The sequence below is a fragment of the Sturnira hondurensis genome, unplaced genomic scaffold (assembly GCF_014824575.4).
Source record: "Sturnira hondurensis isolate 20B ecotype Veracruz unplaced genomic scaffold, ASM1482457v3 Scaffold0008459, whole genome shotgun sequence".
Classification (NCBI taxonomy): Eukaryota; Metazoa; Chordata; class Mammalia; order Chiroptera; family Phyllostomidae; genus Sturnira; species Sturnira hondurensis.
In genome coordinates this window covers 213,486-239,356 of record NW_028081090.1, presented here as the reverse complement: position 1 = coordinate 239,356, position 25,871 = coordinate 213,486, and the positions used below count along the sequence as shown (strand labels likewise).

Sequence of the window (25,871 nt, the reverse complement as noted above, 5' to 3'; positions counted from 1 at the left end):
TGTGTGAAAAGTGGTTTGTGAAGTTTTTGTGCTGGAGAGTTCTCGCTGCATGATGCTCCATGGTTGGGTAGACCTGTTGAAGTTGACAGCAATCAAGTAAAGACATTACTTGAGAATAAGCAACATTGTACCATGCAGGACATAGCAGACATACTGAAAATAACTGATAAAATTATTGGTGAAAATGAAAAATGTATCCTGTCTTTTACACAAACTTTTTGGCTAACCCAATGCATACAACTTTTATTTGTCAATTGTTATCAGTAAATGTGGGGAGACAATCAACTCGCGTGGATTCAATAACTTCTTTCTGTCAGGTACGGTGCTGCATAGAAGTAAGACACAGTCTCTGTGCTAAAGGAGTTTATAGACTAAATGAAGAGAGATATGTGTTTAAAAAATGCCATTCAGTGGAATAATTGCTTAGTATGCACACTGCACTCATTCTGCATCCCTCCCCACCACTCTACTGAGACCATTTTTGTCAGGGTTACCAGCAATCTTTATGTAGCTAAACCAAACGGCCAGCCACTCCCCTGTTCTCATCATACTCAGTTTGTGCACAGCATTTGCCACAGTTGGTTAACTCTTTCTTCTTGATACATTTTATTTACCTGGCTTTCAGAACACCAAACGCTCCTTCTACCTCACTGGACATATCTATCTTAGTCTGCTCTTCTAGCTTTCATTCTCTTTCCAACTTCTACATGTTGGAAGGTCCCAGATTTTTTTTTCAAGTCCACTTCTCTAGGTTTGTTTCCTGTATGATCTCATTCAATTTCACAACTTGAAAATATCTTAAATTTGAGGATTATTCCCAAATTTATGTACCTAGGACTGTTATTGTCCTTCTGTTTCTATCTCAAATCCCTATTCAATAGTTATCCTTGGATAACTCATGGGAATCTGCAATTTAAAAGGACGAATGCCAACCTGTGCTGGGTATCTCAGTTGGTTAGAGTGTCATCACGATACACCAAGGTTGTGAGTTCGATCTCCGGTCAGGGCACATACAGGAAGGAACCAGTGAATGCATAAATAATTTGAACAACAAACCAATGTCTCTCTCTCAAATCAATCAATAAAATTTTTCAAAGACTAAAATATAAAATAAATGCTATATGATCTCACTTATATGTGTAATCTAATCAACAAAAAATAATGAACAAACAAAATAGAAATAGAAGCATAGATACATAGACTGACAGCTCTCAGAGGGGAGCAGGGCAGGGGCTTGGGTAAAACAGGTGAAGGGATTAAGCCATATATATATGACACATTGACACAGACAAGTGTGGTGATAGCCAGAGGGAATGTGGGTGGGGGAGGTGGAAGCCAGCAGCGGGGATAAATGGACGTGAGGGAGACTTGACTTGGAGTGGTGAAAACACAGTGGGGTGTGCAGATGATGTATAATTATAGAGTGTACACTTGAAACTTCTATGATTTCATTAGCCAATTTCACCCCAATAAATTCAATAAAATAAAAATATTAAAATGTACAAAAACACAATTGTTGATTCCATAGTTTTCCTCAACTTACTCTTACTCTGGTCTCCCCCATCCAATTGCTAAGTCACCCAGGTGCTACAGTCAAGAACTTTAGAATCTTCCTCAATTACTTTCTTTCTCTTTTACCTTACTGATTGCTGGAAGCAATTGCTAATCCATCAGCAATTCCTGTTAGAAAAAGCTGTCTTTATACCCCAGACCAAGATGAAGTCTACTTTATTTAATTTTAGAGAGAGGGGAAGAGAAGGAGAAGAAACATCAGTGTGCGGTTGTCTCTCATGTGGGCCGCACTAGGGCCCTGGCCTGCAACCCAGGCATGTGCCCTGACTGGGGATTGAACCAGTGACCCTTTGGTTCACAGGCTGGCACTCAATCCTCTGAGTCACATCAGCCGGGGGCATAGATACTACTCTTTAACAACCCCAAAACACCCCAAATCTAGCATGTTCAATACATGTTGTTAACAGTAGTCATCATGCTGTACATTAGATATCCAGACTTACTCATCCTCCATAACTGCCACTTGTATCCTTGGAGCAACATCTGCCTGTTCCCCAAACCCATCCTATCCCTTGGTAGTTACCGTTCTCCTCCCTTCTTCTATACATTCAACATTTTAGATTCTACATGTAAATGAGATCATGTTGTTGTTGTTTTTCCTTTCTGTGTCTGGCTTATTTCACTTAGCATAATGTCTTCCATATTGTTTCAAATTATAGGATATCATTCTTTTTGAGGCTAAATATCCCATTTTCTTGACCCATTCATCTGTCAGTAGACTCTTACATTGTTTCCATGACTTATTATCCTTTGAATTACAGGCATCCTAAGTGGGTGTGAATCCATACTCACTCAGTCTTTGTCACTTCCCATGTGACATAGGTATATTGAGATCCATTTTATAGTGAAGGCATCAGAGGCCAAAAGAAGTTGAGTGGTTTGCCCAATTCCCATAGCTACTAAATGATGGAGTAACAGTTTGTATTCATCTGATTCTAGAGTTCCTTTGTGTACTATTATATTGTACTCCCTGTAACCTACTTGAACACTATTCTTAGAAGGAACCAATTCTTCTACTCACCTGCACTCACCATGGTTCTTTACCAGTAGCCAATCATTACTTTTCCCCTAATTTTTTTGTTCCACTTGTCTATAAAATAGTATTTTAGTGAGTCCTTCCACCAGCATCATGGAGTCCTTTATATCCACACATATAAGCTCCGCCCACCCTCCTGCTCAGCATCTCCTGAATCTGTCTCTCTTTGCTGCTGCTTCCCCAGTTTAGATCCTTCTCATCAGCAGTCCCCTATCTGATCTTCCTACCTCTGATTTCTCTAATCCACTCTACTTTCCATAATGAACCTAAAAGGATACTCTAAAAACACATGTAATAATGCCATTTCCATGCAAAAAAAGTTAGGGTCCTCTGCACCCCAATGATAAAGTTCATAGTCTTGAACATGACATTTATGCCCTTCAAAATATAGTCCCCAACCCCCTGAAAACCCTCATCTCCAGCTACCCACACTTTTCATCTAAAAGTGGTTTCTGTGATCATACCACACTGAGCGTTTTTTCTTTTACATTTACTTAGACCATGGTCTTTCACTCCTCCAAGTTGTTCTGTGTCTGAAATCTCTTTCTCCTTTTTGTCCACCTATTGTAATCCTGTAATTACGAGCTCAAATGTGACCTATTTTACAAGATCTTCTGCAGCCCATCAGGCAGAATTAGTACTGTCCTCCTCATAGCACTTATTTTCATGATTCTACTTGTATGATAATAGTTGATTTATCTCTCTTGCTGGACCAGTGCTCAGCCTCTCAAAGTTCCTCCCCACCATTTACCCACACATAGAAGAGAGGCCCCCAGCTGGCGACTTGCCTACTGAGGCCTCCCTGCTTGATAAGGATTTATTCCCTGTTCTCTGCAGTTTCTGAAGCTGCTCTGTGTGCTTTCCTTTGGAAACAGATGTCTGTTTAGGAAAAAGGAATGATACTGAGCTCTCATTATTTGAAGGAGCAATGAACTCTCTCTTCAGAAAGAGTGCAGACTCTGGAGATAGACTTCAAGCTTTGAAAACAATGTCTGCCACACTGGTTTTGTAACACTGAGCCTCTTAGTGCCTTAGATTCCTTATCTGTAAAGGGACACTAGTAAGAGTTCACTTACTGCTTTATAGACTAGTTTTGAAGATTACATGACGCAATCCACGTATAGTATTTAGACCAGGGCCTGGCACAGAGAAAGTGCTCAAATAATGGTATTTGTTATCATTACCATACTTATCACTGTCAGTGTAATTATCATCACCACTTTATCATTAATAATCAACATGTCATAAAAACTGGAAATGGTTACTCTGAGCATAAGGGCCTAGTTCCAGAGTTCCCGTTGCTGCTCTCGTTCTATCCCTTTTTTCTGTGAGCTAGGAAAAGATCCTTTCCCACATGGAAGTAATGGCATCTCTGACACCGTAGGTGAACATCTTGGTGGGACTGTACTCCTATACCGTATTAAGATGATGATGATTCTGTCAGGACTTGTAGGGCATGGCTAACCCCTGTTGTAGCCTCTTAAAGAGAGCAGGGATGGGATTTTCTAGGGACTCTTCACCAGGATCCGAAAGTATTCAGATGGAAACATGGAACTGAGGTGTTGGGCCCAGAGCGTGTGGGAGAAGGAGTTCTTGCCACTGGTTACTTCCTTGGTGTGAGGGTAAATGTGCTTGTAGGCATTCCTGGGTGCTGGAGGTTTAAAGGTGGCCTCTACCACAAGGCGTGTCCTGGAAGCACGTGATCTAGTTACACAGCACTCCTATGTTTATGTCCCCGCTGATATTTGTGAGCCTTTGGTAATTTTCTTGTTTGGTTGGTCTAGTGTTGTAGCAGTTGTGTTAGGGTTAAGACAGTCAGGGTGGTATATCCATCCTGGGGCCAGAGCAGGGGACGTGTGGCAGAACTCCTCTTGGCCCTGACCCCTGTGTTGATGGCAGCAGTGATTGGGGAGAGGTTCCTGAATAGAAGAAGACTCTTTGGGGCAGAGGGGGGCATCTTTGTAGCAAGACTTAGCCCTTTGTTCCCACATGGAAACTTTTGCCTCACTGCCCCCTTGGATCATAAGAGTATAAATAGTACCTAACAATTATTGAGTGTTTATTACATATCAGCTACTGAAATAAGTGTGCCATCTCTTGTAATCCTTGCCACAACCTTGAGAGGTGTAGGTACTGTCATGCCCATGTCACTGTGGAGAAAATGTGACATACAGAGAGATTATGAACTTTGCCAAGATACTAGAGTCAGTATGACACCGAACTAAGAATCAGACCTGGGCACCTCGCTTCAGAGCCTGCATTTCTTTGAACATTTTGTGATGCAGAGTTTCAAGCATAAACATAAGTTGAAAGCCGAAAATGATCACATTCTCCCCACATAGATATTACCCAGCTTTGACAATTTAGCGCCATCCATCCGGTCATGTTCCATCTACACCCCCACCCGTCGCCCCAACCCATTCCTCATGCCACTCCATTCACAAATGTTTCAGTATGTAGCTCTAAATGATTTACACCTCTGTTAACCAAAATCATAATGCCATCACCATACCTAAAAGAAAAGGAAAAAAAACCCCAGTGATTCCTTAAGATCACTATCTACTTAATTAGGGTTCAAATTCTCATTTTCTCATATTTCCTGTTTTTAAAAATCAGGATCTAAATAAGATTCAAGTATTACAATTGGTTGACATGTCTCTCAGGTCTCATTTAAGGGACCAGAACCTGTGTTCTAACCACTATACTCTGACCAAGTTTTTCTGTTACTAAGGAAGGCGACAGTCTCCTTATAGAACAAGTTCTCAACCAGGGAATTAGGAAAAGTTTCAGGGTACTATGTTCAGTTTTGAAAAGTACTTTTAAAAACTTTTCATGTACTTCTTCTGTAGGATAATTTTTTTTAGGGAGAGTATCTCTGGTTCTCATTACAGTCTGAAATGTTTAAGTAAGAAACTCAGAACAACAGACGCGTGCACTGTTGTCACAGGGAATTGTAGACAATAAAAGCTACAAGAACATAAAATGGCTAGTTGTTTTTTTTTAAAAACAAGGATGAGGAAGGAAGTTAAATTCTGTCAAGTTTATTACCCTCAAATTTGAGAGATCTTTACTAATTACTTTTCAAGGCAATATAAATAGTTAAGGAGTAACTGATGTCTTTTAAAAATAATAGAATATACAGTTGATTAGGGACTCTTAACTTCCTTTTCAATTACATGTACCTTTTTTAAAAAAGCATCTTGGTGTATTGTGGTGAAAATCATACTTGGATCTTGAATTGAATTCCCTATTTGATGTGACTTGTGACCCTCATGTGAATTGGGGTCTGAACAGACTGATTTTGTGGGGTATTGTTGATTTTATCCACCCAGTGTGTACAATTTTTCAATACTATGTATGCATGTATAAAACAAAAACATGATAAAGGTTATCATTAATCTTCCCTCTTTGCACCAACTTTTCCTAGATGAAATCCCACATCAAACACCCAATGGTACTATCACCAACAGTATAGAACCCCCCAAACTGCCACAGTATCCCAACCTGCCTGTTCAGAAGAGCGGGGAAGCTGATCCTGGGAGGAAGTCGCCGAGCAGGCTTGTTTCAGATGGCAGATTGGATTCCTGCCCTGAGGTGGACGTCGGGAAGTTGGTGTCTAGGCTGCAGGATGGAGGGACCAAGGCCATGCCAAAGGCCACCAATGGACCTGTGCCAGGCTCTGGGCCCACCAAGACCCCCTCTTTCCATGTAAAGAGACCAGCTCCTCGGCCACAGCCTTGTCCCAAGGAGGGTAAGTGCCTGCAAATCCCATGGGAACCAGAACTGAACGTAACTACTTTGCACTTCGAGATCTTTCTAAAATGGGAGCTATTTAAGTCAAAATCTGGTCCATTTTACTAGCACTAATATTGGAATGGTAGTATAAGAACATAAAAAACCACTCGCAATGATTACCAGAATGTAAGCTCCGGGAGGACAGGGATTTTTAGCCTGTTTTATTTACCTCTATGTTCCAAGTGTTCAGAACAATGCCTAACTGTCACATAGCAGGCAGTCATTAGTTTTGGAGTAAATTAATAATAATGTTATTTATTAATATTATTATGGCTACTCTTGCCATGTATTGAATATCTTCTACGTGTCTGGCACTGTACTAGGTACTGATACACTATGTTTGATCCTCAGAACCTTACTGCGAAGAATGTATTGTTGTTGTTGTTGTTTTTAAAAATATTTTATTTAGTTAGTTTTAGGGAGAGAGGAAGAGAAGGAGAAAGAGTGGGAGAGAAACATCATGTGTGGTTGCCTCTCATGTGTTCCCTGCTGGGGACCTGGCCTGCAACCCAGGCATGTGCCCTGACTGGGAATTGAACTGGCGACCCTTTGCTTCACAGGTTTGTGCTCAATCCACTGAGCTATGCCAGCCAGGGCTGTTTTTTTTGTTTCGAATAGAAATCTGAGGCTGCTAATGGTAAGTGACTTGCCAGATGCTACTAACTGGCAGAGCTGTGTACCAAATCTCACCAAGTCTGGTAGGCACCAAAGCCTATGGTTTTTGCTTTTTGGGTTTTTTTCCTTATCCGATACAACTACCACTTTAGCTTTGTATAAGAAGCTTTGAACCTGTGAACTATTGTTTTCTTCTTCTCACTCTCCAGTTTTGTAGAAATAGGGACAAAGGGACACAACCTCTGCAAACTTCTCAACTTTTAAAATTACAAATTCAGGATGTGGTTGGTTCTGCAAATGTAATCAGCTGCTACACGCAGAGACTCATGTTGGGCGGTTGGGAATTTGGGGGGAGTATACGTGTCTGAAGATAGTATGGTATTAATGGAAAGAAATGTGGACTTGGATATCTCAGGGGCTTAGATCCAAACCCTGATTCTTTTACTTGCTAGCTAGATAAACTTATAAAAATGTGCCTTATGATTTATATCCTATCTCGTTCTATAAAATGTCCCTTAAAATGGTTTAAGGCATTTCATAATATAGAAAATATAAGAACTTAAAACAGTAAGAGTAATTTACTCAACAAACAAATATTTATTACTTCCTATGTGCCTGGCCCCATTCTCTGTGTTGAGGACTACAGAGTGAGTAAGACAGACAAGGTTCCTGCCTGCTTGAGGCTTTTATCAGGATTTAGCTAAACCATGGCCTAAATGGTTGAAAAAACTGAAGAGAAAAATAATGTCATAACAAGAGAAGTATATGAAATTCCCATTTCCATGTGCAAGGACATAGGCCCCTTCATTTACATATTGCCTAGAGCTGCTTTCACACTACAATAGCAGAATCGAGTGCTGGCAATGCAGACTTGGTAGCCTTCCAAGCCTAAAATGTTGAGTATCTGATACTTGACAGAAAAGTTTACTGACCTCAGCTTTAGATTCTAGAGTATGAGTAAGACAAGTTGAGGCCAATGAGGAGAAATGGTATAATAGCAGGAAGATGGAAAGAATGGAGTTCATACTCAAAAGTGTTTGCTGTGAAGCCTTACCCACTTGCGGGAACATTTGGCTCCAAACTTTCTAGAGAAAACAAAAAGAGGGGGAAAAAACACAATGCTTATCTAAGTCCAGGTTTTATCTTTAGAGGGGAAGGAAAGGAGAGAGGGGGAGAAATATTAATGTATGGTTGCCTCTCATGTATCCCCTGCTGGGAACTGGCCTGCAACCCAGGCATGTGCCCTGACTGGGAATCGAACCAAGGTTGTTTGGTTCGCAGGCCTGTGCTCAATCCACTGAGCTACTACGTCTAGGTTTTAAAGGTAACAAGAAGAAGCCAGTTGTTAAAGTAAAGCACATCTCTTCTGCGTTTGAGGTCAGAAAATGTTTCTGAGAAGCATTTTCTTCCATAGGCTGTTGCATGTAACAGGGCACAATTCACTGAAAGCTCTTCACTGGGGGTCCCTTAAGATTTTCCTGATGTTTAACTGACTCTGCATTTATTCTCTGGCTCAATCTGCTGATGCATCTGTATGGTTATAGTTAAGCTATTTAACCTCTTTGCACCTTGGTTTCCATGCCTATAAATGGGAGAAACAGCTCACTGCTCAGAATTATTGCTACAGTTAAAAATGAATAACAAAAAATAATCTGACATAAAGCAATATTCAAAATGTGCTATTAGTTCCCTGCCCCTGCCCTTTCCCTCTATAATATTTGCCTCTTCTGGGAAGTGGCCAAGTAAGGCCTGACTTCTATGTAGACATCTGTTTCAATTTATGTCCTATATTGACCTTCACATCAATCTGGTAGAGAGTTTGTGTAACTTAGCTTATGTTCATCACAGTAAAGTTTGTCTTGCCTGTCGCCAAGCCTTAAGGTCAGTCAGCCAGATCCTGTGAAGTCAGCACACACAGTAACTTAGCCCTCCCTATCAGTTCCACTGAAACCAACTTCTGCGGCAGAGCAAAATCCCAGGGGCATTCCCTTCATCCCCTTCATCCACTGTCCTGCTCCACTGGAGGCTGGTAGCTGCTGCTCTGATCTGATGGTTTCAGTTACTATAAGTACTGATCTTACAGTAACTGTTCAGTGTCGGCCAGACTATAGAAATTTCTGCCACAGCATTGCCTGGCTTTGCTTTCTGCCTCAAATAAGTTAGCAACAGGCTAGTGTGACGCAGCTTTTTTTGAAGCCCCATGCCTCCAGACTCAGTCACAGAAAGCATGACTGAGATAGTAGTTCTGGCCTGGATGGGAAATTAATCAAACCTCTGCCGTTGCCTCTTTGAACCTTGCCCACTCCCACCTCCTACTTCTCCCCTTCCTCCCATTTTGGCTGCACTTCCAATGAGAGATTATAGGCATGAGAGCAGCTATCAATCAAGGCAAAGCTGTAAAAAATTGACTCTAAGCTATAACTGGTGGTTTGTCAGTTTCAGGTGCTAGCCAGCAGCTTAAATGGCAGTGTCAGAGGGAGGGAGCTGTCATCCCAGCTGACCTACTCTCTACCTTGCAGTTGTTATTCCCTTTCACCTGTGTTGTTCAGAGCTTTGCTTGTCATCCTGAGGGTCACTGCGTAGACCCCATTGCTTTAGTGATCCAACTACGCCACTGCCCTGTCCTTGACCTTTGCCCCTTCTGTCGATCCAACATTCGAGTAGACTTGATAGTCTCCATATTTGTTCATTGCAATGAAAAATAGCAACAGCAAGGTGCATGTTAAGTTGCTTTATTCTGTGGAAGTCAACTTTATAATAAAATCAGTATTGTTTGCTGATGTAACTTTGCCAAGTGTTCTTTTTCATTCCAGACATGGGACCTCACACTTTCTCTTCTTCTGTTGTATCTACTCATTGCGATAGGCCTATGAGATAGGTTTTATTCTCCCTATCTCATACATGGAGAAACTGAGGCTCGGTGAAGTGAAATAAATTGCCTAGCCACCCAGGTAGTAAGATGTACACATGGGACTTGAACCTAGACTCCTTGGGTACCACAATTTTGTTTTTAAGTGGTTTTAGCTACCTTCCCCCTTCCTGTTTTCTAAGAAGGGACTAGTCAAAGAACATATATGAGTGACCCACAAACATGGACAGTGGTGTGGGTATGGACTGTGGGAGCGGGGGGTTGGCTGGGCAGAGTGGGGCAATGAAGGAAAATTTGGACAACTGTATTACTGTTGAATAACAATAAAAAATTAAAAAATAAAAAGTAATAGTAACAATATAAAAGAACTTTTCATTTGGGGGAAACAAACTTATACAAACCCAATTTCTTCCCTTCCCTGGAGGATACTGTCTGTTACCAGGCCTGGCTTTGGAAAAAGGGCATTTGTGTAGCTTCTGCAAAGGGGCTTCAAGCTTTCCTTTGGGGAATGGAAGGGGAAGACATATACTTGCATGTATGTGTTAACTTATCCAGACACAGTGCTATGCAGTAGGAGAGACAGAGATGAGAGTCCATGGTTCCTGTTTTCTAGAGGTTCATGGTGAGGCTGGCATATACCCAGTGAGTTCCACTCCAGTGTGACCCATGTTCCAGGGGGGTGAGAACAAATTCCAGTAGGAACAGGGGGCAAGGAGCCCGTCTCTGTGTCTGAGATTCTGAGATAAATGTGGGGCATGCATCCACACTGGGACCCTATGCCATAAGGGTTTGGCAGGGCAGGGGCTTCTTAGCCCTTTTCTTCTGTCTTACAGGAGAGAAAAGACTGCGTTCTCATGGTGTGCTCTTGGGCTTGAAGAAATACTGCTTGTTAGGCCTTGCCTCGCCCCAGGGCCACCGGTTCTTTACTGGGGTGTCTCGTGTTCTAAATGGCATTTACATCTGCTCCAAAAGTATTAAGAACAGACCTGCTCTTGCAGTGATGTGCTGTGCTGGCCATTATCCAGATTTTCTTGTTTGGACTCATTAAGCTTTAAAAATCTACTGTGTTTGGTTTTCATTCCTGCCTTTCCTGGAGCTTACCTCCAGATCGATCCAAAAGGGCAATTAGTTGCTAAAGGAGGGAAGAGGCTTTTAGGTGAGTATCGGGCAGTGTCATAGAAAGAAAGATATAATTCTAGAAGACTGGGGGAATATCTACATGGGGAAACGGTCTCGCCTACTCTGCGCCCTCGGATAGGGTGTAGAGGGTGATCAGGAAAGGTGGAAGGCTGATAGCCATCAGGTCTATGAGTGCTAAGATTCTTTGGTTGTCATTTAACAGAGAATGGGGAGGGAGGGAGCAGGTTGGGCCGGAGAGGGAGGTCAAATGTGTAGTAAAAGTCAGGTTGTGGACCAAAGTTAAAGAGAAAAAAGAGGAAGTACAGTTTGGTTGAAAGGCTTAGTGGAGCCTTGAATGGGATTTGGGCTCTAGCATCTCTAAGATTTTAGTTTGAGTCCTGTGTCATCCTTGCGGTGGGACCTTGGACAGGTCACAGTCTCTCTGAGCCTTCGTTTTCTCATTCGTAATGTGAAGATAATAATTGTGCCCATAAGGCTGCTGTAACAATGAAATATCTAAGCGCTTGGCACGTAATGTGTACTCAGTAAAATGGCAGCAGTTGTTTTGCTTTTATAGGAGTCTAATTACTAACTACATGATCTTCATCAGGCAGACTTCCCTTCCTTGAGCCAGATTTTTCAACAGTGGGGACAGTGCCTATGTTGTAGGCAGGGTTTTTGTGAGGTTTAATTATAAATTAGGTGTACAAAGTATTTGGTAATACAGTAGAAGTTAAACAGATGATGGTGCTGTGCTGCTGGGTGCGTAGCATCCTCCTGGGAAATGGCAGGCGTGGAAGGTGGCAGAGGCATAATTTTCTGTCTTCTGGAACTTATGGAAAGAAACCTCAGGCCTCAGATATGGATGCCGTAAAAGCTCAGAGCTTCTTTTTCCACCCTCAGCCTGTCTCTGACCAAGTCACAGACAAGCAGAAAGAGGAAGACCATTGTTGAGGGGAAGAAGTGAGGAAGGATTCTTAGACCTCCCTCCAGGTCCGGCTCAAGTCCGATTCCTTCTGCAAAGCTTTCTGAGACTCCTACCCCAGAAATTCTCCCTTACCTTACTTCTTTTTGCACCCAAGTTAAGCCCTCTAATATAACTGTGGACAGCCCTGGCTGGTGTAGCTCAGTGGATTGAGCACAAGCCTGCGAACCAGAGGATCGCGGTTCAATTCCCAGTCAGGGCACATGCCTGGGTTGCAGGCCAGTTCCCTGCAGGCCAACTCCCAGCAGGGGACGCACAGGAGGCAACCATACATTGATGTTTCTCTCCCTTTCTCCTTCCCCTCTAAAGATAAATAAATAAATAAAATCTTAACTGTGGACTTACAGACTTCACACATTTCCTGTAAGAGTAACTTCATTTTCCAACTCAGTTGTGAGCCTGTGGAGGGTGAAGTCTATGTTAGATCTTTGTGTGGGTTTCTAATGAGAACATAAGGCCGGGCACAAAAGCCCTCAAGAAATACCAGTGTATTGAACACCCTTCCATTTAAATTTTATAACAGCCCTGAAATTTGGGTATATCGTGTCTGTGTGTATCACAGACAGCACAAGTGGGGACTTCAAAAAGGAAAGCTTTTTTCATTGTCCTTTCAATGTGCAGAACATTTTTCTTGACTCAATGAATATTTCTTAAATACCAGTTGCATGAAAAGCAATTTGCTTAGGCCCCTGGTGAATACAGAGATGAATTCTACCTGGATCTTGCTCTCAAGTTATTCCCCCCCCCTAATAGGGGAGACAGAGCCACCAAAACAAAGAGGTCTGAGTCACAGAACAAGAAAACAAGCGCCTTAAGAATCAGACAAAGGAACTCGGAACATCTTAGGCTTCTGAAGATACTTTACTTAAGCTGAATGTTGACAGATGATGCAGATTTGGGCATGTGGGAATAAGGCAAAGGGCATCTGGGAAGGAGATGATTAATTGTAAGAAATGTACGTAGAACAACAAGTAACACTTTTTTGTGTGGACTGTAGGCTGTGTGAAGAACTGTGATGGAAACGTGGATCGGAAACATCAGTTGAAACTGAACAGAAGAGGGTAGTGAATTCCAAGTCAAAAATATTTGAGTTTATTCTGCAGGCAACAGGGAGCTATGAAACCAGACCTAAGTCTAAGTCTAATTATCTGTCTCTCTGTCTATCTGGATTTTTTTTCAAGCTGCTTAAGTACATGATCAGAATTGGGTTCCAGGGTACTCAAAAGCAGCATATAAAATCAGCAGGGAGAAATATATGTCTGCAGACATATCGTGGATGCAGTGATCTGGAAAACAATCCAAGTCCACATTGTACAAGTATGGAAGTGATCAGCTCAAGGTCACACGGCAAGTTCGTTTTAGTATTAAGACTAGAATCTGGCTCTTGTGACTGGCAGTTAAATTACTCTTCCCTCCCCGCCTCCTCAGTTGGACATTGTGGCTTTACTGTGGCAAGTTAGAGTCAGGAGAGAAAAACATAGGGCTCTTTCAACCAAGAAAACCCTTTGCTGCTACTTCAAAGTTTGACTTGTAATTCATCATCAAGTTGGAGCTCCCAGTAAAGGACCTACAAGGACACAAGGCTAATGACATTTGTTTTCCAAGGCCTTGGGTTGATGTCCATCTGGATATGGCTGTAATTTGGAAAGGAATGGGGTTCATGTTTGGGGGGATGGATATTTAGTTCTCTCATCAAGGGAAGTGAAGGCCCAGGAGGAACACAGCTTTAGGATACATGTTTCTGGCTCTGACTGCAGCCTGTGATTCCTGTTCAACATCCCCTCCAGTAACCAGTAGAAGTGGAAGAGCATTGTCAGCTCTGGTAATCTGTGGTCTGCAGTGAGCAAGCTGCGTCATATAGCCTAGTGGCTCTCAGTCCTGACTACACACTGGATCATCTGGGGAGCGCTTAAAAATACCCATACTCAGGTCCTACGCAAGTCAATTAAACTAGGATCTCTGAGGATTGGGCCAAAATACTGTACGATTTTAATGTACCCAGTGTGTATCCACAGTTGAAAGCCACTCATACTTGGGAACACATGGGCTTCAGGAATACATGGGCTTCAGGAATACATGGGCTTCAGGAATTAGACGGACCTGGATCAGTTGCCAGTTAACTGTGAGGTTACCTCTCATCTCTGCATCTCTTCTTCCTCAACTATAGAAGAGATAATATTTTCTACCTTACAGGGTTGTAGCCAGTGATAGATGAGAATCTGTGCATAAAGTACTGAGTATATCACAGTGCCTGGAACAGAGCAGGTGTTCAGTAAAAAGGTAGCTAAAATTTGACTATTATTTTATTCTGACTACCACTATTATATTTTGTAATATATAATTATTAGTAATGAGAAAACAGCAGACACTATGAAGAACAGTAGATGCACCCATCACTTTACCATTTACCTCTGTGATTGTGGGTAAGTCAGTTCATCCTTCTGAACCTCAGTCTTCTTCTTTGTAAAATGGAGACGACAAGTAAAATCCATCTGATCTTCCCTCCCAAGCTTATTGTGAACATCAAATAGTTCCCTGGGAGAGTGCTTTGATCTGGTATAAAGTGCGTTAGAAAAGTCAGATTATTATTATCGTTGGGGTCATTTTTTTCCCAGTGTGTACCTAGCCTGTGCTAAGGGTACTGGCATGACCAGATGTGCAAGATGCAGTCTAGATGAAGAGACAGAACTTATATGTGTGCACATTAGTAGTACCTGTTTCATTCCTCCATTAGAACACCAGTCTCACTGTATTACTAGCATTATTTCTTTTTATATCTGTCTCCCTCGTTAGAATGGTTAGCTGGGGTATGGCACAAATAACACCCCTTTTTATTATAAAATCTTTTCTTACAAAATTGTAAGCATGGAATTCTGTAATATAACATCACACTCAAGCACACCATAGGATATTTTAGGTGAAATGTTCAAATTAAAAGTATCAATTATTACACCCATATTATTACCCTACCAACCACACTCAAGCAGGTGTTACATCTGCCAGACCCTGTAGAAGCCCTTTGTGAGTGTTCACGTGGGTGGGAGTTAGCTGTGCCCCGCAGAATGTTCAGAGAGGTAAGATTTGAGCCAAGTGTTGAGGAATGGTTACCATACGGCAGGGATGCCAAAGTCATTTTTACCAGGGCCCACATTAACCTCGCAGTTGCCTTCAAAGGGCTGAATGTAGAGCTCTTTTCCCCTAGTTAAGGAGTAGTCACATTTTTTAAATATATTTTCTTGATTATTCCATTACAGTTGTTCTATTCCCCCCCTTCATTCCCCTCCACCTGCACATTCCCTCCCCCACCATTCTCCCCCCCTTAGTTTATAACCACATGTCTCAAGTTCTTTAGATTCTATATTTCCCCCACTATTCTCGCCCTCCCCCCTATCTATTTTCTACCTACCATCTATGCTATTTTCTGTGCCTTCTCCCCCCTTCTCCCCCTCCCACCCCCCTGTTTCTGACCCTCCATGTGTTCTTCATTTCTATGGTTCTGCTCCTGATCTAGCTGTCCTCTTGGTTTGCTTTTGTTTTAGGTGTGGTTGTTAATAACTGTGTGTTTGCTGTCCTTTCACTGTTCATATGTTTCATCTTCTTTTTCTTACATAAGTCCCTTTAACATTTCATATAATAAAGGCTTGGTGATGATGAACTCCTTGAACTTGACCTTATCTGAGAAGCACTTTATCTGTCCTTCCATTCTAAATGAAAGTTTTGCTGGATAGAGCAATCTTGGCTGTAGGTCTTTGGATTTCATGACTTGGAATACTTCTTTCCAGCCCCTTCTTGCCTGTAAGGTCTCTTTTGAGAAATCTGCTGACAGTCTGATGGGTACTCCTTTGTAGGTGACTGTCCCCTTATCCCTTGATGCTTCTAGGATTCTCTCCTTCATTTTGGTCTTGGCTAATGTAATTAGGATGTGCCTTGGTGTGTTCCTTCTTGGGTCCAACTTCTTTGGCACTCTCTGAGCTTCCTGGATTTCCTGGAAGTCTATTTTCTTTGCCAGACTGGGGAAGTTCTCCTTTATTATTTGTTCAAATAAGTTTTCCACTCGTGGCTGTTTCTTTCCCCTTTCTGGTACCCCTATAATCCGGATGTTGGAACGTTTAAAGATGTCCTGGAGGTTCCTAAGCCTCTCCTCATTTTTTTGAATTCTCATTCCTTTCTGGTGGGATGTTTTGTTCTTCCTTCTGGTCCATTCCATTGATTTGAGTCCCAGTTTCCTTTCCATCACTATTGGTTTCCTGTGCATCTCCCTTCATTTCAATTAGTTTAGCCTTCATAGGTTCCTCTAATTTGTGACTATGTTCCTCTAGCTTGTGACTATAATCTACCAGTTCTGTGAGCATCCTGATAAATAGTGTCTTGAATTGTGCTTCTGAGAGGCTGGCAATTTCTCGGTCGCTTAGAGTTATTGGCTCTGGGACTTTGAGTTCTTCTTGCACCATCTTTTGGGCTGTTCATGTCTGTTCCATAGCAGGATCAGAGCCCTAAAGTGTTCACTAGAACAGGGCAACTAAGTCGCTGGGTTGTGACTTTGTATGTGGGGGCGGGGTCAAAGAGGGACAATGGCTTCCCGTCTGCTGTCTGCTGTCTGCTGCCTGCCGCCGCAGCCCCGGCGCTGCAGCCACCACCGTCACCAGGCCCACGCGTTTCGTTCCACTGCATGCGAGTGCGCCACCGCCGTCAGCCCTCCACGACTGGGTTCGCCCCCTGGGGCCTGTGTGGTCCGTCTCACTGTGCGCGAATGTGCGACCGCGGTCAGTCTGCCCCACACCCCGACTGGTTCCGGGCTGCCTGTGCGCCTAGGTCGGGGGATCTGTCCTGCCCGACCCAGCTCTGCTGGTGGCTCCGCCCCTCTTACTTTCCCTGTCGAACGATTCGTAGTTGTCGGACTTCCGTATAATTCCGTTTTCTGGTCTTTGGGTGTGCCCTAGTTCTCCAAACCTTTGTTATGTTCAAACTTGGTTGTGGGAGAAGGCACAGTGTTTCCACCTATGCCTCCATCTTGGCGGAAGTCCAGGAGTAGTCACATTTATACAGTCCTAAAATTACATTTGGTCCTTTGAAGGCAACCGTGAGGTTGATGTGGCCCCTGGTGAAAATGACTTTGACACCCATGCCATACAGTTAAGGCATGAGAGTAGGGGCATATATGGAACAAGTAGGACAGACTGATACTTAGTTACCCTGCTGCATGTGAGGCATTCTCTATAGGCCACCTAATTTAGGAGGGGTTATTATCCATTTCTCAGATAAAGAAATTGAGAGTCAAAGAGGTGAGGCAACCGCCCAGGGTCCCATAGCTTGGAATTCGCAAGACATGGCCTCGGTGCCAGGTCTGCCCAACCCCAGACTCCGTGTACTTCCCACTATAGCAGACTGTCTCACCCAGAAGTAACAGTCAAGAGCTTGCTTTGACAGGGCAGTGAGGAGACCAATTTGATGAGAGTGGAGCTGGTCCAGAATTAGTGCCTGGGGTGATAACTGGGGACCAGCGCACAGAGGGCCTTAGATTTATGTTAAGGGGTTTGAACTTTATTCTCTACATTTAATAGCAACTGAGAACTTTTCTAAGGAAGAGAAAAACAATGTAAAAATACTTAGGGTAAATCTGATAACAGTATTATATGGATTAAAGTTAATTTTTTTTACATTTACCTTAAGCTTTTTTTAATAGAAGAAAGCTTAATGAATATCAAGATTTACTAACAAAATGGAATGAATATCAAGACCTACTAACACCCTTGTATAGTTGTGTGTAGTTGTGTCTATTTCCACATGGTGTTCATCAGGCCATGAACACTCCCTGTGGACTTTGGTTCACTTATTTTATATGCATATATTTTTGACCAGGCCCAAGTCTTTGTCAGTTCATACAAGACACATATTGGTTAGGTTGAGCCTGACTTTTCCCTGTTAAGAAGCATGGTTCTGTGCCAATTGTTTATTTTTTAAATTTCTTTTCTTTGGGGTTAAGTTTATTTGGACCTGATCCCCGAAGTGGATCAACTGGATCAATGAGTATGAACTATCTCATATGTATGATTTTGCATGTCACCCACATTGTTCCAGAATTGCTGACGGCTGTCTAGACAGAATAAGCCTAGGGTACAGTGTCACCAGCAATGTGTGAGTGCAGCCAGAAATGTCTTATAAAACTGGTATATATTTTACCAGTGACATTGAAATAAAGAACAAACTGACACTAACCAGGGGTGGGGAGATAATGGGGAAAAAAGGGGAAGGTCAGCAAGGACCCATGAACAAACCCAATGGGTGTAGGATCGAGCTTGGGTGGTGGGTGGGGCAGGGGGGGAAATGGAGACAACTGTATTTGAACAACAATTTAAAAAATACATATTTTTTCCTTGTCCCCTTGTCAAGGAAAGGGGGTATTTTATTAAAAATGATTTAAAATGATGTATATTTATTTTGTACAGACGGACCTGGGAACTGGAGACACGGAGGCAGGCAGGCGAGTTAGGAGACAGCTGCAGTTGTCAAGGCCTAAGCGAAAAAGCCTGGGGTTTGGTGATGGTGACTTTAACAATTTCACATTCATCATCCAGCATTGACTAAGCACCTAGTAAGTGCCAGGCACTATACGGAACATATTAGCACCTAATTAAATTCTCTCAATATCATTATGAAATAATATATTATTGGTCTTGATTATATAGATAACAAAAATGAGACTCAGCAAATTGATGTGACATGCCTTAGGTCATACAAGTATGAACTTCAGAGCTGGTGCTCAGACAGACTTTCTGAAGGAATAGCTGCTGGAAGAATGATTTTTTAAAAATCCAGAGTTGTTAGTGACCAAAAAGACCTGGGTGCCAAAGGAGGCGGCCTAGATAACTCTGATATTGCGTAGTTTTCCATTGGCTAACCATCCAAGTTCTTGCTGTTGTTTTCTCTTCCAGCAGACTCTGACAGTTTCAGCAAAGTGCGGCCTCCAGGAGAAAAGCCAACCATCATCCGTCCCCCAGTGAGGCCTCCTGACCCTTTCTGCAGGGCGCCTACTCCCCAGAAAACAGAACCAAAGCCAGATATTGTAGCTGGCAACGCAGGGGAAATCCCACCATCTGTGTAAGTAGAGTTATTCCTCATTCTTGACTTAAGGCCCATTTTAGGCCACCAGGAATGCTGTCAGCATTACCACTGTGGTTGTGAAGGGCGGACAGTGCATAGCCCCGGGGCATCATCAGTTCATAGTGTAGCCTCGCAGGGGTGTCCAGTTCACGGGCTGCAAAGTGACCCAGCATGGCTATGCATGTGGCCCAACAGAAAATAGTAAATTTACTTAAAACATTATGAGATTTTTTTTGTTTGTTTTCGTTACTGTTTGTGTATTTAATGTGTGACCCAAGACAGCTCTTCTTCCAGTGTGGCCCAGAGATGCCAAAAGGTTGGACACCCCTGGGACTCTAGGGGAATGCACAGACCAGCCCTGGTTAGAGTGTTCCACCCAACACTGAAGGCAGAGAGATTTCCCCAAAGCTGAAGAGTCTGAACCTTAGCGCCTGACAGGAGATGAGACCTATTGTTTCTAGCCCTCCTGAACTCTGAGGAGGGGTAAGATTACCTTCAGTTTTCATGCTCCCTTGGCTCTGGAAATTTTTCTTTTTTTTCTTGTTATTGCTACTGGTCCTTGAAAGTAATTTAATGAAGTTTTTTTTTTAATCTTCCAAAATGACTCAGATCCTCCAGAGAGCCCCTTGCAGGGTGTGAGCCTTTCTGAGGCTGGGCTGCAAACAAAGGAGCCAGAGCTAAAGCTGCTACACTGGGGTCGCAGCAGTCCCCAGGGACAGGCCTGGCTTGGCTGCAGCTAGCCTGGCTGACCTCTCCTCAGTCAGCACCCGGGATCCCTCTCAGTATACTTCCTCCCGGGGTTACTTTTTCTTGTGTCTCTTATTTTCCATAATTGTGAAACGCGGTACATTTTTTTTTTAAACTTTCACCATTTTGACTCATTATAATGCTAACTGTACAAAGGGCAACCCCCCAAACCCCAGAATTTAGTTATAAAATGGTGTATTGATCTTTACATGTTTAAACTTCAGTCACCTCCAAAGTGCGCTCCATTTTATGCAATACACGTATCAAGAGGATTTTTCCACTGCTCAAAACAGTTTTTCCAACTTACCGATTTGATGCCTTTTCGTGCTTCTGGCTGTTTTTGTTTCACCTCTCCTACAACAGCAGAACTTTTCCCTTTGAGGACTTTTTTTATCCAGGAAAACAAAAAAGTTGTTTGGGGTGAATCAGGTGAATGGGGAGGGTGGGGCACAGTGTCATGCCATTTTGGGTCTGAAACTCCTGAGCACTCAGCATGGTGCAGACAGGTGCTGTCGTAAATCCTCCATTATGAAATGGGCAAACACATCAAAAGGGTCTTCAAAAAAATTCACTAAAGAAGAACGCAGCCTCTCACACCAAGGCCAGCTGGTGCGCTGATACAGATGGGTCTTACAACACTCACTTAGCAGGAGGAGCCTGTACTACAAGGGGCCTGCCCTCCACAAGGTACATTCAGGTTTTTTTGAGGTCCTCCCTCGTATTTACACAATGCCAAAATTAGATGTTGAAACCTAGGACTTCTTTCAGTTATTTCTCACAAGAATAGTCTAAGTGAGCAACATACTTAGACCATTCTAAACCAGTGGGGAACACACGGTATCCACTGGAGCCTTGAAGGTGCCTACGGTTTCTGAGCCATTTCACATTCTGATACTTGGGTTTCTCCCCAGACCCAGGTCCTTTGCAAGCCAAGCCATGGCCTGGCATTGGTGGCCCATCTGGTTCATATTCTCTCGTTTTTCCATTGGCCATTGGCTCTCATGCATATTCTAGAGAAACTCAAGGGGCTTGGTCGGCTTCTGTTTACAGGGTGGCTTCCAGGACCAGGTTCTTTGAAACAGCTTCCCGGAAAACAGGAAGGTAAGAGACACAGGCAACAGAAAAGAAACAAAATCACTTTTTAATAATAAATGCATCATTAGCATCTGATTTGCTCTTTTCTATTCTCTTTCTCTATTTCTCTATATCTCTGTCTCTGTCTCTCTCTGTACCTCTTGATCTCTCTGTCTTTTGTCATTCTATTTGTCTCTCTTACACTCTGTTTCTTTTTGTGTCTCTATCATTCTGCCTCTTTCTGTCTCTCTGTGTTTTTCTACTTATGTTTGTGCTTGTCTTTGTCTTTTTGTCTGTTTCAATCTTTCTGTCTGTCTCTCCCTGTGTCTTTCTTTGTTTGTCTCTGTACATCATTTCTTTACCTCTCTGGTTTCTTTTCCATCTCTCTCTCTCTCTCTCTCTCTCTCTCTCTCTCACACACACACACACAGCACTCACGTGCCAAATGGTATTACCAAAACTTTGCACTCATGTACGTCTTATTTTTTGTGGGTAGTTTACTTATTTAGAACTTACTATATCTGTCTTTGGAGCTGAAAATTATGATCTGTTTAACCTGTGCTCCACAACTTTTTGCTTCCCATTTGTACACCTGACATTTGAATGACCTCACTCCCTCATTCATCTCCCTTCCATGACAATTCAAAAAAAAAATAAAACTCAAAAGAAAATGGGAAGTAGTTCATCAAGAAGGGAGGGGACTATGGCTCAGTAAGGCAGAACAGCTTATGCAACACATGTTAAGGGAGTAATTAGCGTTCTACCTTGGCTAGAATATGGGGGTGAGAAGAGGAAAGTTTAACTGGAGTTGAGGCCAGGGAGATGGATTTGGGCCAGATTGTAAGGGCCTTGTATGACATGCTAAGGAGTTTGGTCTTTATATAGTAGTCCGTTGGGAGTTATGAAAGACTTTTAAGCATGACGATGCATATTCAGAGCTGGCTGAATTGTAAAAATAATCATTCTGTTAGTAATTGCAAAGATAGATGGGAAAGTCAAGATCCTGATTTATGGCATTGCCAGTAGGCATGGAATGGAAGGAGAGATTTTTTAAAATTCTCACTTGAGGATATGGTTATTGATTCTAGAGAGAGAAGAAGGGAAAGGGTGGAGAGAGAGACACACACAGAGAGACAGAATTCGATGTGAGAGAGAAACATCAACCAGCTGCCTCTCATATGTGTCCCGACCGGGAATCAAACCTGACAACTAACAACTTAGGCACATGCCCCGATCAGGAATCAAACACACCACCTTTTGGTGTCCAGGATGACACTCCAACTAACTGAGCCACCCAGCCAGGGCTGGAAGGAGAGATTTGAGGTCGATTCAATAATATCTTGCTGACTTTTCAAACATGGAACATTGGAGAAGGGTTAAGAGAGAAAAATCTAACTTAGGTAATTAAGTAGATGGTACCAACAATAAATCATGGAGGAACAGCATTTGTGGAAACATTGCTCTGCTCAATTCTAGACACAGACCCTATGGGTCATCCAGTTAGAGATGTCCACTAGGTAACTCAACTCATACTAGTAGTTGGGGCTATACCTAGGGATTTAGGGGCAGAACTGCTGAGATAGAGGCATTCACATATACCCAAATGTGAATAGAAGGTCTTTTGGGGGTGGTCCTCAGTATTTGCTGGTGATTGAGAGCATGGGTGGGAATATGATGGCTCAGTGCGTAGCTGTAAATAGGCTTAAGAGAGAAGAAAAAAAACAATGCTGAAGATATAGCCCTGGGGCCAGCTGTTGTTTGGCATATTCTGGCCACACTGGGGTTTGACTCTTCAGGATTGTATTTTCCTTCCAGCTATCCCTAGATGAGGCTAATGTAGAATTGATCTAAGCACATCAAGAGGCCAGGCAGGGCTGCTCTGGTCTTCAAGTCACAGGAGGATTCATGATTCACATGGCATTTGCCCTCCCTCCTTGCCCCTTCTCCCTTTTAGAGATAATTACAGAATGTAGTGTCTGGTCTTGGGGCCATTTCTCTGGGCTCCCCTAGGCTTCCATAGTCTGGTCATCAAAGTCCAGCACATGAAAGATGTCCTTGTGTCCAGGAGACTGGGCTCTCTAAATCTGCCAGAGAGGTAGCCCAAGCTGTAAGCATGCAGCTAGACCCTTTGAAATATCTGGGTGGAATCACTTAGCCATTTTTTTAAATGACCACATTGGCACCGGCGTGGAAGGACCACCCTTACCCTTGCTTTGCCTTTCCAGTTTTGATTTCTAGACTCTTAGTGAAATGTCTTTTCCTCCTTTACCCACAGTTCTCAAGGCAGACTTCCTGGAGATGAGAGTTGAGGCCTCAGGTATGTAGTCTTCCACCCCTGGTTACAGAACCTTGTTACACATGGGCCTTCTCTGTGGCATCTGAGTTTCTGAAGACTGGAATACCGTGTCAGTTCAGAGGGAGAAAACTTATCTCCATGCCTTAGTTCATTACCCTATAATGATAATGACCCTTAACCTTACTGCTTTCCAATTCTGAGATTCTTGGTTAAGTCTGTTTGTTTCTTTTCTTTCCTTCTTTCCTTGTTTCTCTCTCCCACAACTTTCCTTCCTTTCCTTTCCTTCCTCCCTCCCTCCCTCCTTCCTCCCCCCCTTCCTCCTTCCCCCTTCCCCCTTCCCCTAGCAAGACTATAGTATAGTTTTATAAATTGCCTTTGAATCAAATTCATTAGGAATCCTGGGCTGTGTGTCATTTTAGGCAAGTATGGTTCCTTCTCTGAGTCTCAGTTACCCAGTCTATAAAATGAAAAGTTTGGAACCTTCTAACTCTGGTAATCTTTGAGTCTGTAAGAAGATCAGTTACCTCTTTTGGAAGTATAGCAGGTGCCAAGAGTCCAACCTTAATTTTTGTAAATCACTATTTCAATGTTACCCCTTGAAACTGCCTTCTTAGGCCTTTATATTTGTCTAGTGTAAGGCACTTTCACATTCATTAGCTCACTTGATCCATATCAAATGCCAGATATAGGGAGGATACTGTGTATTTTTAACTCAACAAATAAAGGAGCTGAAGTTCAGAGGGGCTAAGTAACTGCTAAGGTCAACAGGAGCCATGGAGATGATGGAAATATCTTTATCAAGGAGTTCTCATTGTTTGACTATCAGATTGCTGGCATAACATGAACCAATATACACATAAATGAGATCGCGGTGTCTGAAGCAGAGCTTGCCATATGCTCCCCAGGCTTCCTTTTCTTTATCACTGCCAGCCTTCAGAGGTGCGTAGGTGTGTAAGCTTTTTCTCTATCTACCTTCGTGGAAGTGAAGTCTCGGGAAAAGGAAGCTTGGAATTACTGTAGTGCTCTAAATGCTCTAAAGGCAGTGGCCATGTCACGGTGGGGTGGGGTGGGGTGGGTAATCTCAGAGCTATCAGGCTTCTGAAGCCCCTGTAGACTCTTTGGGGATTAGAGTTGAGGCCAAAGGCATACATTTCTATTCCTGAGTATAGCACCATCTGAAGCCTGATTCATGGGATCAGAATCACAGGGGCCCTTTCCAAGCCAGCCTCTATTATTCAGAAGGTTAGCTACCAATTTTATGGTTAGCTACCTGCCAAGAGGGGCCTCACTGCTAAGTGGCTATTAAGTGCTTGACCCAAGCTAGCTAATTCCTATTCTCTTCTTTCCTTTTCAGGTTGTAAAAGCCTTGGCTTCATAAGACCCCTTCCTGGTTCTAAAAGGGTCTTCGAACACTTGTGTGCTGAGTCATTTTGTGCTGAAGAGCATCTCCTTCCTGGCCCTGCCCCATCAGGCTCTTGGATGCTATAAATAGAGGGCACATGTCCTAGAACAGGTTTATTTCTCCTTTGTCTTCTGTCTTTATCCCCTCAGAAAGTCTACATTGAGCTTCTGTAGACTGTGAATGTCTGACCTCCCTCAAGCCAGACTCTGCAGAAACAAAGTTATCCATTCAACTGAGCTGGAGAGTGGAGCTCAGTTTTCAACTCTTCTCTGAACTTCCTGCCTCCTCAGAAGGTCATCAAATGCAAAGATTTGGGGCTAACCACTGATATCAAAGGTCTTACTCCGAACAAAAAGCTACTTGGGTTGGGGCAATGGATTACCCTGGAAGCAGAGAAGTAGAAATGTTTGCTAAGCATTGAAGAACCCTAACATGCCTCTTGCTGATGAGATGGAGCCTGGTGCCAGCTTGGAGCTCTGGCGCTGCAATGTGTTGCCAAGAACCTGTCTGCTCCTGTGGGGCTAGACAGCTTGGGTGATGCCCCCCACAACCTTCCATGTGGACTCAGGAAGGTGGCCTTCCTGCTCTTGCAAACAGCCACTTAGGACAAATCTGCAAAGCACGTTTTGCATGTCAAAGCCTCCAACTCTTTGAATTAATCGTCTGCCTGTTTTCTCCTAGCAGCTTCCTTTCCAAGAAATCAGGAAAGAAAAGCTGAAAACTGTTCTTTAAAAAAGGGAGACTGTGTTTGTCCTGCAGGAGTTCCATTTTGGGGTCAAATGTGGGAAAACTTGTCCAGGTGGATTGAGGCTGGGCAGCTGTCGCATTAGGGGCAGCTGTCGTGTTACGTTGTGTTTGCCTTCTGCAGTTACGCCCTTTTAAGTCCTGAAATAAGCAGTTTTTAAGCCAGTGGTCATGCATGCAGGAACATCATGGAGCCTCTGAAATGGTATATAGAATTCCAGGACAACGTGCCGGTTCTGGAGAGATGTCCATAACATTCTACTGAAATGGGCCTGTGACCCAATAAAGGTTAAGAACCACAGCCTTGAGATAAAAGACTCTTTTTTTTACGACCCGTAAAGTATTTGATTGGAAGGGCCTTGCAAAAGCATTTAACTCTAACAGCCTAGTTTGGCCTAGTTTGGCCTAGTTTACCCTCGGGGAAACAGACAGAGTAAGTTAGGAGCCATGTCTAAAGAAGTCTCCAGGTCCTTGGGCTCCTACTGAAGGTTGTTTCAGTCACACCACACTTACCTA

The 25,871-nt window shown here is 43.0% G+C and overlaps 1 protein-coding gene across 1 annotated transcript in view; it reads left to right on the top strand.

Moving 5' to 3' along the window:
* Nucleotides 1-25,656, top strand: part of OPHN1 (oligophrenin 1) — a 278,964-nt gene extending 253,308 nt beyond the window's left edge. The window contains exons 18-22 of the mRNA XM_037054966.1: nt 6,036-6,359; nt 18,924-19,089; nt 20,890-20,940; nt 23,189-23,230; nt 24,564-25,656. Coding sequence (XP_036910861.1) covers nt 6,036-6,359; nt 18,924-19,089; nt 20,890-20,940; nt 23,189-23,222 — 575 coding nt within the window. The 3' untranslated portion in view covers nt 23,223-23,230; nt 24,564-25,656. The remainder of the gene's footprint in view (nt 1-6,035; nt 6,360-18,923; nt 19,090-20,889; nt 20,941-23,188; nt 23,231-24,563) is intronic.
* The last annotated feature ends 215 nt before the right edge of the window (nt 25,657-25,871 follow it).